General features: G+C 40.0%; 1 protein-coding gene across 1 annotated transcript in view; it reads left to right on the top strand.

The window, feature by feature from the left end:
• The window catches only part of acsl5 (acyl-CoA synthetase long chain family member 5), a 52,294-nt gene that overhangs the window by 4,549 nt on the left and 34,167 nt on the right, over positions 1 to 13,578 (top strand). The window contains 4 exon segments of the mRNA XM_073027723.1: positions 6,911 to 7,060; positions 10,106 to 10,220; positions 10,309 to 10,373; positions 12,530 to 12,631. Of these exon segments, the coding sequence (XP_072883824.1) occupies positions 6,938 to 7,060; positions 10,106 to 10,220; positions 10,309 to 10,373; positions 12,530 to 12,631 (405 nt within the window). The 5' untranslated portion in view covers positions 6,911 to 6,937.

Consider the following 13,578-nt stretch of genomic DNA (forward strand, 5'->3'; position numbering starts at 1 on the left):
CACTGACACAAAAATGGAAATTTACAAAAAACTAATTGACCTATCAACCCTCAAAGCCTTTGGCCCGATGAGTCCAGAGCAACATTTTCAAAATGCAGCAGGTCAGGCAGCATCTATGGAAATGAATGGACAGTTGATGATAAGGGTTGAGATCCTTCTTCAGGACTGGAAAGGAAAGAGGAAGATGTCAGAACGAAAAGGTAGGTGAGAGGAAGCAGGGTAGCTCAGTGACAGGTGAAGCCAGGTGGTTTGGAAAGGTAGAGGACTGGAGAAGAAGGAATCTGATAGAGGAGAGCAGAACGATAGGATAAAGAGAAGTGGGGAGGGGATAGGCAGGTGAGAAAAGGTAAGAAGTCAGAGAGAGGAATAGATGAGGGGAGGGGGAGGGAACTTTTTCTTAACCGCAAGGAGAAATTGACTTTCTTGCTGGTAGGTTGATCAGAGCACTTGGAGGAAACCCACACAGTCACAGGAAGGACATGGAGACTCCACACAGACAGCAGCAGAGATTACAATTGAACTCGGGTTGCAGAAGTGGAGAAGCAGTGGCTCTACCAGGGTGGACCCCTTCACCCAGAACATCCTCTCGTTGCTACCAGGGAGGTGACACCAGATCAATAACTAACTCTTAAAGCTGCTTTAAAAAAGGATCTGTTTACAACAGATTGAAGGTTTGAGTCTGATGGTATTAGATAGATAGATAGATACTTTATTCATCCCCATGGGGAAATTCAACATTTTTTCCAATGTCCCATACACTTATTGTAGCAAAACTAATTACATACAATACTTAACTCAGTAAAAAATATGATATGCATCTAAAATCACCCTCTCAAAAAGCATTAATAATAGCTTTTAAAAAGTTCTTAAGTAGTTTACTTAAATACATTGAGTCCTAACCCCGGCACTATAACATATCTTACTCCTGGCAGTTGAATTGTAAAGCCGAATGGCATTGGGGAGTATTGATCTCTTCATCCTGTCTGCAACATTCTTTTTCATTAAACCAGCTATCAAGACTAGATGATCTCTGATACTATTTGCCACATCTTGATTATTAGAATCAGATTTAATATCACCAGCATATGTTGTCAAATTTGTTGTTATGCAGCAGCAGTACATTGTAATACATAATTTAACTTCTGTATACTTTCATTCAGTTTTAATAAGTATTGCAAAAAAAGCAGCAAGGTAGTATTTATGGGTTCAATGTCCATTCAATGTCCATTCTGATGACGGAGGGGAAGAAGCAGTTCCTGAATTGTTGAGTGTGTGTCTTTAGGCTCCTGTACCTCCTCCCTGACAGTAGCAATGAGAAAGAGCACATCCTGGGTGATGGGGGTCCTTAATGAAGAATGCCACCTTTGAGGCCATCACTCTTTGACGATGTCCTGGATACGACAGAGGCTAGTGTCCACGATGGAGCTGACTAAGTTTACAAATCTCTGCAGCTTATTTGGATCCTGCACAGTATCCCCCCACCCCCAGAGGGTGATACAGCCAGTCTGAATTTCTGAACTAACTTATTATTGAATACAACTTGATGTGACCTAACTTGGGATATATTCCTCTGGATGTATTAACATAAATGATTTTTTTTTAAATCATCAGGAGTGGTTTAATTAGTCTTTAGTCATTCTGATACCCGTCGTGTTCCGATCTTGTGCCGTAGCCAGCCAACCACCCCCCCCCCCCACCCCCGACTGTGACTGCAGCCCGAAGTACAAATAATGCTCCCCAAAGTACATCTGTCATGAAATGAATATTCAGAAAAATTGCAAAAGGACAGTTTGTTGTGAGGAGATGCATCATATTACACGTGAAAATCTTGTAGCAAACCAGGAATAATTTGTTCATTAGTGGCTAGTTTGCATTTCTGATGTAATAAATCTGTGGAAATTTAAGGATGTTATTTAGCAAACCCCACCTTATTAAACAAGCTCGTCTTGAAGCTGCAATGTATTGTTAACTTGCATACAAAGCAGATTGCTTCATAATTTGTCAATAAAATAGTTACGGTAAACTGTATTGTGGAGATAAATAACAATCATATAGCTTTAATCATAAGCATCATTTTGTGATAAATAGCTATTGTGCAAGTGTGCTTGAGCAAGAATTTACTGTATCTCTTACCATCCCATATCCTAATATCAACTCATTGAACCATAAACTAGGTTACAGGCTACATTTGTAATACCATATTTTCAGTTGCCACAGCTGACTAGGTAACTTGGAGCACAACATATAGGAGCAGAATCTTAAACAAGAGAAAATCTGCCGATGCTGGAAATCCGAACAACATCGACTGTCTAGACCTTTCAACATTTGAAAGGTTTCAATGAGGTCCACCCCCACCCACAAATCCTTCTAAATTCCAGTGAGTACAGGCCAGGCCCAGAGCCATCAAACATTCTTCATATGGTAACCCTATCATTTCCAGAATCATCCTTGTGAACCTCCTCTGAATCCCCTCCAATGCCAGCACATCCTTTCTTAGAAAAGGAGCCCAAACCTACGCAATTCTCAAGGTGAGGCCTCACCAATGTCTTGCCTCAGTATCACATCCCTGCTCTATTCTGCTAAACCTCTTGAAATGAATGCCATCATTGCATTTGCTTCCTCATCACTGACTCAACCTGCAAGTTAACCTTTAGGGTGTTCTGCACAAGGAGTCCCATGACCCTTTGCGTCTCAGATTTTTGGATTTTCTCTTCATTTAGAAAATAGTCTGCATATTTATTTTCATCTACCCAAGTACATGACCGTGTATTTTCCAACATTGTATTTAATTTGCCACATTCTTGCCCATTCTACTAATCTGTTCAAGTCCTTCTGCAACCTTCCCGTTTCCTCAACACTGTCACTCTACAAATCTTCATATCATCTGCAAACTTGGCAGCAAAGCCATCTATTCTATCATTTAAGTCTTTGATATACAGCATAAAAAGCAGTGGTCCTAACACCGACCCCTGCAGAACACCACTAGTCACTGGCAGCCAATCAGAAAAGGAGCCTTTTATTTCCACTCGCTGCCTCCTACCAATCAGCCAATTCTCTAACCATGCTAGTAACTTTCCTGTAATACCATAAGCTCTTAACTTGGTAAGCAGCCTCATGTGTGGCATCTTGTCGAAGACCTTCTGCAAGTCCCGATATACAACATCCCTTTGTCTAACCTACTTGTAATCTCCTCAAAGAATTTCAACAGGTTCATCAGGCAGGATTTTCCCTGAAGGAAACCATGCTAACTTTGTCCTATCTTGTCCTATGTCACCAAATAGTCTATAACCTCATCCTTAACAATTGACTACAACATCTTCCCAACCACTGGAGTCAGGCTAACCAGTCTATAATTTACTTTTGTTAAGAGTGGAGTGACATTCTCAATTCTCCAGTCCTCCCAAACCATGCCAAAGTCCAATGATTCTTTGAAAAACATTACTAATGCCTCCACAATATCTACCACTACTTCTTTCAGAACTCTAGGATGCAGTTCATCTGGTCCAGGTGATTTATGTACCCTTAGGTCTTTCAGCTTTTTGAGCACCTTCTCTCTTGTAATAATATCTGTACTTGCTTCTCTTCCCCCCCCACACCCTTCAACATCTGGCACACTGACACAAAATACTCATTTAGTTCATCTGCCATCTCCTTGTCCCCCATTATTGTTCCTCCAGCTTCATTTTCTAAGGGTCCTATATCAACTCTCATCTTTCATTTCTTTTTACATACTTGAGAAAGCTTTTTCTATCCTTTGATATTCTTTGCTAGCTTGCTTTCATATTTCATCTTTTTCCTCCTAAAGACTTTTAGTTGCTTTCTGTACATTTTTAAAAGCTTCCCAATCCCCTATCTTCCCATTAATTTTTGCTTTGTTGTATGCCCCCCTTTTGCTTTTCATTAGCTTTGACTGCCCTTGTCAGCCACAGTTGTTCTACTTTGCCACGAGTATTTATTTGTTTTCAGAATACCCCTGTCCTGTACCTTTCCCAGAAACTCACGCCATTGCTGTTCCGCTGACATCCCTGTCAGCATCTCCTTCCAATTTACTTTGGATGCCTCCTCTGTCACACCACTGTAATTTCTTTCACTCCACTGAAATACTGCTAAGTCAGACTTTACTTTCTCAGTTTTAACTTTCATCACACTGAATAGTAGTGAACCCAGTTGCAAAGGTAAGTCACACAAAATTAGAGGAAAAAATCCAACGAGATTTTTTGGGTTGTCCAACTAGATTCCTTAGCAGGTAAGGTACAGGTTCAGTCAAAGTCCAAAAAAACATTAAACTGGAGCTTCCTACAATAGCACTTACACAAAATGACTCCAAGACTGAGGAAAGAAACAGGGACAATGAACAAAAATAGGGCTACAAACAAGGCACAGGTGATAACAATGCACTAATATTTTGCCTAATAGGCAGGTGAGCAGGAAGGGGTTGGTCTTGTCATCTCTGACTCCCTCTGGTGGCCTTTTTGACATGTGACACAAATTAAGTCACGTAATACTTTGAAATATATAATCGTGGTGCTTTAAGGTATCTGGAAATATCTTAAAATCACAAGATCAAATTTAAGATTATTCATTATATACATGAATCTCATTAATATTACACAGAGCTCATTTAGAATGCAGAAGCAGACTATCCATCCCTCAATGCCTGTGCCGGTGTTTAGCCCAAAATGCTGTGCCCATGTTTTTTAGTGTGAACTTAGTCCTGTAGAGCAACAACCATGATCATACTGCAGGATGGGTGCATACAGTCTGTACCAATGCCCTCGAATGACTCCACTCCCAGGTCCTTCCTCTTGGGGCTCACCCGGGACTGCAGACCCGGACCTGTGGTAGTCATGGACATGATAGTGAGAGGCTGACTTGGCCTGTCTAATCCCCTAGGCCCAAGTTCAGCATCGTGCTGAGAAAACATGGGTCAGTCAGTATGAAATGAGTGCAGTGCTGCAGAGTTCCAATGTCACAGGGTACAGTGCAGGTAGGGGCAGCAGAGCACAAAGGAGAGTCAGTAGATGATGCAAATTGTAGCCGCAAGGGGCAGTGGCGTAAACGAAGGAGGGATCAATGAGGCAATGGATCAGTGAGGAGGCATTGCAAACCAATGAGAACTATAATTCAGACAAAGTTTATAATAAATACAAATATCTTTGATAAGTGGATATTTTAATAATGGAATTTATTAATTTTAAAGACACCATTATTAAAAAATTACAAATGGTTTACAGTTATTTTCTCATGAAGATAATGAACTTCTAGATTTGTTTGTCCTCTGTTCGGTTTAAGATGCCCTAACTGCAGCATAAAATGCTTTGCTTTCTTGATTGGAAAAAGTGGTTATTTTATTCCAACTGATACAGAGCAGAAGAGGCCCTTCCAGCCCTTTGAGCCACGTCATCCGGCAACCCACAGTTTAAGCTTGGCCCAATCGCGGGACAATTTGCAATGATCAATTAACTGACTAACTTGGGACTGTGGGAGGAAACCAGAGTACCTGGAGAAAACCCACACATTCCATGGGGAGAACGACAGACCCCTTACAGAAGATGTTGGAATTGAACTGCGAACTCTGACGCCCCGAGTTGCAATAGCGTTACGCTAACTGCTACACTACCATGGCGCCAGTGAGAATCATTTATGTCACAAGTAAAGATGAGTGAGGTCATTACCCTTCTCAGTGGAATCAGGGAAGATCATAATAATGTTTTATTTTGCCTTCTGTAGCCTCACATTAGTTTAGCCCCATCTCTCTTCCTTAGAGTGCAATCAATATGCTTATCATTCTGGTTGATCAACAACCTTCTGAGGCCACCCTAGTACTTGTTTCAGCTAGTACTTCCTTGTCTCACTCTACTCACAAGCGAGTGAACATTTCAGAGAAACTACGGTCATTGAGGGGAAAGGTTTCTCCGCAAGATTCAGGTCGATGGGACTAAGCAGTTTAAATGGTTTGGCACAGTCTAGATGGGCCAAAGGGCCTGTTTCTGTGCTGTACTTGTCTATGACTCTATTGCAGTTAACTGCTACAGGAAATTAATGAAGATAACAAAGAGAAATATTCTAACAGAAACCTAGGGCGACCTCATTGAAACCTTTTGAATGTTGAAAGACCTTAATAAAGAGGATGTGGAGAGGTTGGTTCCTATGTCAGGAATGTTGAACAAAGGACAAGGCCTCGGAATAGAGGGATGTCCATTTAGAATGGAGATGAAGAGAAATTTCTTTAGCCAGAATGTGGTAAATTTGAGGAATTTGTTGCCACAGGCAGCTTGGAGCTGAAGTCTTTATGTATATTTAAGGCAGAGGTTGATTGATTCTTGATTATTCCGGGCATGAAGGGATATGGGGAGAAGGCAGGAGATTAGGGCTGAGATAGAAAATAGATCGGCCATGATGAAATTGGGGAGCAGTCTCAAAAGGCCAAATGGCCCAATCCTGTTCCCATCTCTCATGGTCTTATGGTCTAAACCCTTATGAAATGAGATATTTGAAGGAAGATATGCTATTATATTAGCTAAACTTCAGAGGAACTTTGGATATTAATGTGGTGTCATGACAGCTGGTTGTCAGTTGTTAGAGTACACAATATACCAACAATCATCAATTGCCGAGCTTGAAGTTGGGGTATTCAAATATACTAGAAGGTGTTTCTGTTGTTTGATGGCTTTTTGAAGTTTGTGATGCAGTTTATTGATCTCTTAATCAAAATCCTTCTACAATATTTACAAATCATCTAACCTGCTTCACACAACAATATGAAGTTTTCAATTCTCAGTCTCTGGGTGTAAACAAAATTAGATACCATGTAAATCTATTTGTTATAAGAGCAATTAAGACAGGTAAATAAGTTGAGATAGTGAGTATTGCAAACTGTTTGATAACTATTTTTATATTAATATTACAGCCACATCTTTGCTGCAGAATTTAAACAATGAGTCTCCTGATCACTGTGTCAGTTCTGATCTTGATTGGTGCAATCCTTTACTGGTTGTGGCACGAAGAAAAGCCTGTCAAATTGTCATATGATCTTTCCAGGCAATCTGTACAAGTCAAGGTGAGTTGAACTAAATTTTCTTGACAGAGATGACACGAGTAGTTAAAATGTATTTAAGAAAGTACTTTTATTCATAACTTTTAATTTAATCTGTGTGAAATTTGTGTTAGATTTATGAACAAGATTTTCCTTTTATAAAGGAGAACCAATAATCGATCACAATTACTTCTCTTAAACCACTTGTGACTATTTCTGTAATGTTTTCTTTCTGAGCATATTAAATGCTCCTGACCAAAAATTATCAACCATGCAGAGTAACATGCACTCATCCCCAACCCTTTGTTCACACAAATGAGTATTACAAACAGTAATGTTGATCAATTTAACTGAGAATTTTTATCTGTGAATCACGTGTTCTTTTTATAGTAGAGTCCAAAACACAGGTATAATTGTAAAGCATGAAAAACCAAAAATTCAAAACTGAAATGTCAGCACTTCAAAAGTATCCATCCCTTTTTGCTGAGTACTTAATTGAACCACCTCTCCCAGCTATTACAGCCGGTAGTCTTTTGGATAAGTCTCTGTTAACTTTGCACAACATGATGGAGCGAGATTTGCTAAATTTCTCCAGCTGTGCCAGGTTAGTTGGGGAATAGTGGGGACAGCAATCTTTAGTTCCTGCCAGAGCTGTTCGATCGGGTTAAATTCAGGACTCTGAAATTCAGGACTCTCAAGGACATTAATTTTCTTCAATTGAAGCCACTCCATGCTTGCTCTGACAGCGTGCTTTGGTTCATTGTCCTGCTGAAAGATGAACTTCATCCCCAGTTTAAGCTTTCTGGCAGAGGAGAGCAGGTTTTATCCAGGATTCCCCTGTATTTAGCAACATTCATCTTCCCATCAATCCTGACTAGATTTCCAGTCCCTGCTGTTGAAAAGCATTCCTATAACATGAAGCTAACTCCATCACACTTTACTGTAGGATGGTGGTGCCTGGTTGATGTGGAGTATTAGATTTATGCTACATGCACCGCTTAATATTGAGGCCAAACTGTTCCACTTTGGTCTCTACCAACCACAAGACCTTCTTCCACATCTTTATGGTATCTTCTAAGTGACACTATGCAAAGTCTTTACAGCCAAGGATATGCTTTTTTTTAGCTAAGGCTTCTTTCTTGTCACTCTTCAATAAATACCTTTTTTAGTGCAAGGCCTTAGAGATTGTGGGGCCATGAATTTCATCTCCAGTTGCAGCCGCTGACACCTGCAGCTTACTCAGAGTGATTGTTGGTGTCATAGTAGCCTCTCCTACAAGTGCCATTCTTCCTTAGTCACTAAGTGTGGGATGGTGGCCTGACCTAGGCAGTGTGGTTGAGGTTTCATCTTCCATTTCTTCATGATGAACTGCACTGAGCATGTTCAGTGCTTTTGAGATGCTCTTGTACCCTTCCCCGGATTTTTGCTTCTCTGTTCTTTCCCTAATTTGGCTTGGAGGCTCTTCTGTCTTCATTTTGGTTTGGTCTGTTGAAAATCTACCACAGAGAGAGAGGGGGTATTTATTCTTATGAATTCATTGAAGGCAGGTGATCCTCCAATTTTCTACATCAACAAATTGGGTGAGTTGGTAAGGTAATACTATATTTTGCACCTGAGGGAAGTTAGCATAGTAATTACATAAGGGATGAATACTTCTTCAGCCTCATAATTTTGGTTTTTAATCTTTGGTAAATTGTTGACAGGTTTGGGAATTTTTCTTTGGATTTGAAATGATGCACAAAGTTTTGTAGATTAGCTCAAAAATCCCTCTTTAATGTATCTTAAGTTTAGAAACTTAGACAATAAAATGTGAAAATAGTTGTGGGGGGCTAAATGCTTTTCATGCACTGTCTGAATATTTCTTGTGGAGGTCAGTTCTTGTGTCTCTTACCCAACCCGTGTCCGCTGCATCATTATACACTATGAACTCAGTCTGAATTAATATGATTCATTATGCATTTGATGATGAATTTGTGTATTATGGAGTCTAATAAAATTTTGGCCTTTCTAAACATTTTACTATGGTGACTTTATTTATTCAGTGGGTATGTGTCAGAGTAAGGATTAGGGTAGGGGAGGGGCAAGAGGAGTAAAGCGAGGAAGGAGGGTGGCAAAAGCGGAGGAGTGGAGTGAAATGGTGTCTCATGGCCATCAGTGTAGATTCATTCTAGTCAAGTTAAGATTGCGAGTCTAGTGCTTTGTCTCCACTGGACAGAAGGGTTTAAATTTCTTTGGGCTGCTTCAGCTTACTAAAAGTTTTTCTGAATTCTTAGGTATGCTTAAAAATTATAACTCGCAAGGGAAAAAGTAATTAATCTTTCTGTTACCCAAAAAGCTTTCAAGATCTAGACAGTAAGAACGTGCAGAAGTAGTGCAGTGGGAGGAGTGTGTTGTATTAGTATCAGAATCAGGTTTAATATCACTGGCATATGTTGCAAAATCTGTCGTCTTTGAGGCAACAGTACAATGCAATAAGTATTAATAGAAAAGACATGGACTGCAGTGAGTATATATTTTTTAAATAGTTAAGTTAAATAAGTAGATCAAAATAGTAGTAAGGTAATGTTCATGGGTTCAATGTCCATTCAGAAATTGAATGGCAGACGGGAAGAAGTTGTTCCTGAATCATTGAGTGTGTGCCTTCAGGCTCCTGATGGTAGCAATGAGAACAAAGCATGACCTGGGTGATGGGAATCTTGAGGCATCGTTCCTTGAATATATCCTGGAAACTACGAAAGCTAGTAACCCATGATGGAGCTGACTAAGTCTGCATCTCAGCAGCTTATTTCGGTCCTGTGCAGAGGTGCAACACCCCCCCCCCCCCACCAGACAGTGATGCAGCCAGTCAGAATGTTCTCCATGCTTCATCTTTTAAAAAAAAAAGTTTGCGACTGTCTTTGCTGACCTACAATATCTCCTCGAACTCCTAATGAAATACAGCTACTGTCATGCCTTCTTGGTAGCTGCATTGAACATGTATCCACTTAGCTAATATACATTTCATCAGTCTGAATTTTAGTATCTTCAATTTCATAAAAGAAAGTTCATTTTACTACTTTTCATTTACAGAATAGCAAAGATGCCAGGAGAAATGCATTGTTGAAAAACGATGAAGTGATATCTTACTATTACGATGATGTCAGAACAGTCTATGAGGCTTTTCAAAGAGGCGTACATGTATCAGGTATTGAAATACATGGAAAATTCTAAATGGAATCTGTTTTTAAAACCTTTTCACTATTCAACAATACTAAGTATTTCTCTCCTGTCAGGTGATGGACCTTGTCTGGGTTACCGCAAACCTAAGCAGCCTTATCAGTGGCTTTCTTACAAGCAGGTATGTGTTGAGTTCATAATAAAATCCTGGAACTAGTACAGAGGTCCAAGCCTGCAGAATGGGAAAACACAATTTGCAATATCTTAGAACTGGATCTTGATTCAGAGACGAGAAAAGTAATAATTAGTGTATTTTTTGTATCTGGTGGGTGAAGCAATTATGAGCTGTCATCCCTCAACTCCACACTCCACCCCATTTAAATACACCTTAGCTCCCCAGAGATTTGATTCACCCTGTGAATTGTAAACATATGCGATTGAACTTTGGACCACAGCTTCCTTTTGCATGAGGTGCAATTGACTGAACTGTTAGTCAAGAGTTTATATAAAAATTAGCAATGATAAGGAACTGTTTTTTGAAAAATTATGAAACTATAGGAAGGCACAACATAAATCTCATCTTAAGTTCCAACATGTTCACATCCAGAACTAGGAAAAGTTCATTGGGCAATGAACAGGTGTAAAACAGATCTAGGTAACAATTCAACCCAAAACTACTGCTTCAAGACTCTTGGATAATTTTGATATTTTGTATTTATGTTTTATAATCGACACATTTTATGAAAAGTGAAACGGAACGGCACTATTAAAATGTGTCCAAAGTGCAACTACAATAGAAAGACCTGAATGTCCAACTCATAAAAAATCAGTAACAGCAGGTTTTTTTTTGTGGGCAGAACCTGTCACTATGCAAGCACTCTGGTGATGCTAACAGCATTACTGTATTTCCAAAGTAGGTGCAGGTGCTGTAATCCCCTCCTGCAGAAAGCATTGTAAAGAGCAACTTGCAATTCCGTAGAGCTCCAATGCCTGCACTTTGGCTGAGGGTGGTGGGAAGGAGGTGTAGGGGCAAAATGACAGGAACATTTCGTCAGCACCAAGGCCATTGAGATGCAAGCTGTCATCCCAGCATCCAATCATATTTTCTTTCTCCAAAATGTCCTCAGCACTTACACTTGATAGTGTCATCTATCTTCAACCCAATCCTTCTCACTTTGTTGAGCTCTTTGACCATAATGGAGCTGATGTTCCTCGTCTGTTGTTTCTAACTCTGGTGCTGTCACTTCATCTAAACACTTTCAGCTCCTCTCTATCATCCTACGTTCTTAATTATGGGTGGCAGGTCGGAGATACGTCTCTACCAAAGGAGGTGTAAGGTGCACCTTCCCTCTGCTAGTCTGCAGGTCAACCTTGGGCAACGTGTGGCACCTGCTCAGGGTCATGTGAATCCATGGGAGCAGGTGGTGGATGGTTGTATGAGCAGCCGGTGCTTATCACAAGTCCTGGTTATGTGACCACTGACACCAGGCAAACAATCTCTGAAGAGTATTGATAATGGCTGGGGTCAGCCGTCTTGTAAAGACACTGCCTGGAAGAAGGCAATGGCAAACCACTTCTGTAGAAAAATTCGCCAGGAGCAACCATGGCCGTGGAAAGACCATGTCTGTCCATGTCGTACAACACGGCGCATGATGACCAAATGATGCTTTTCCTCTTAGAAACAAAGAAACATAGAAAACCTATAGCACAATAGAAGCCCCTCGGCTCACAAAGCTGTGCCAAACATGTCCTTACCTGAGAAATTACCTAGGGTTACCCATAATCCTCTATTTGTCTGAGCTCCATATACTTGTCCAAGAGTTTCATAAAAGACCCTATCGTATCCACTTCTTTATTCATATCTTCTCCTTCCTCATCTCTTACTGCTAATGAGCTTCTTCTGCTTGCCAGCCACGCATTCCCTGATGATACAAGCATCTCACGTCCATTTAACGGAATCCAGAGGCTATACCAGATTAAACCTTTTTTAAAATTGCAAGTGACCTCAATTGGCAGTGTTCACTGTATATTTTTGAGCCTAGATCTTCCAATCTTGCTTTCTCCCCCCATCTAGTGCAAATATTGGAAGCAGTTGATGCCAATAGCAGTTGACAACAATAAATTATAGACAAATATGATATTCATTATTGTGCTCAATATTTTTGGATGGATAGAGGCTGAAGGAGTCAACTTTGAGCCATACAGGAATTAGGGGTATTGAGTTAAAAGTATGACATTATAGAGAGCAGGGGACTTAGCAATGTTACTTGCATGGAAGAGATGAAAAATACATGTGTTCTGTGTAAATCTGGACTCATATCTCTTGTTTACCTGTAGGTGTCCGATCGAGCAGAATATCTTGGATCAGGCCTTTTACATCGTGGATGCAGTCCATGCCCGACACAGTACATCGGGGTATTTGCTCAGAACAGACCTGAGGTAAAGGATGTTAACCTATTGAACCATGATATTTTTACTATGAATAACCATGCTTCACAAACCCATAGCATCAGTCTTTCATCTTGGTCAAGTTGTACCATTTCAGCTATTTCTCCTTCCTCATCTCTTCCACAGGCTCTTTAGATGTCTCACAAACATACAAGACCCGTGGTGACTTTAGCTGTCTAAAAAGAGCAGGAAAGGACCTTAATTTAAGCTTACTGCAATATTTTGCTGTAACAGCTTGCTGAATTCGATCGAATAATGGCAAAGTCCTCTTTCTAGCTGTAACTGATTAACTGAAATGAATTGAAATGTCCTATACCAAAATGACCAGTTAGCAGATAAGATATGTTTCTTTTGCAAAAAGAAACCAAAACTCTCAAATCTATTTCTATAAATACTACTGTAGTTCATCACTTAGACAATAAAGCCAGATAATTAATTAGGACTCCATGGACAGGCTTTTCGGAGTTAACCTACTTGATTTGGGTTGATCAAAGTACAAGCTTAAGAATATTAAAAAAGATAATAGGCATTTAAACCATTAGCATTTATCCATGGTTCATATAACAAAGCTCTATTTTCATCATATCTTGCCCTTTTTTGGAGAATATGGCTTTCTTCTTGTAGTAATAATTTTCATTCATATTAATTTGACTTGGGTCTATGTTTAAGAACAGCACTGATATATTGCTGTTATAAACACAAGAAAGTCTGCTGTTGATGGTAATCCAAAGCAACACACACAAAATGCTGAAGGAACTCAGTAAGTCAGGTAGCATCTATGGAAATGAATAAACAGTTGTAGTTTTGGGTTGAGACCCTTCATCAGGACTGAAAAGGAAGCAGGAAGATGCCAGAACAAAAAGGTAGTGGGAGAGGAAGGGGGATAGCTAGAAGGTGATAGGTGAACCCTGGTGGCTAGGAAAGGTAAAAACCTGGAA

Source organism: Hemitrygon akajei, chromosome 23 (assembly GCF_048418815.1).
Source record: "Hemitrygon akajei chromosome 23, sHemAka1.3, whole genome shotgun sequence".
NCBI classification, from domain to species: Eukaryota; Metazoa; Chordata; class Chondrichthyes; order Myliobatiformes; family Dasyatidae; genus Hemitrygon; species Hemitrygon akajei.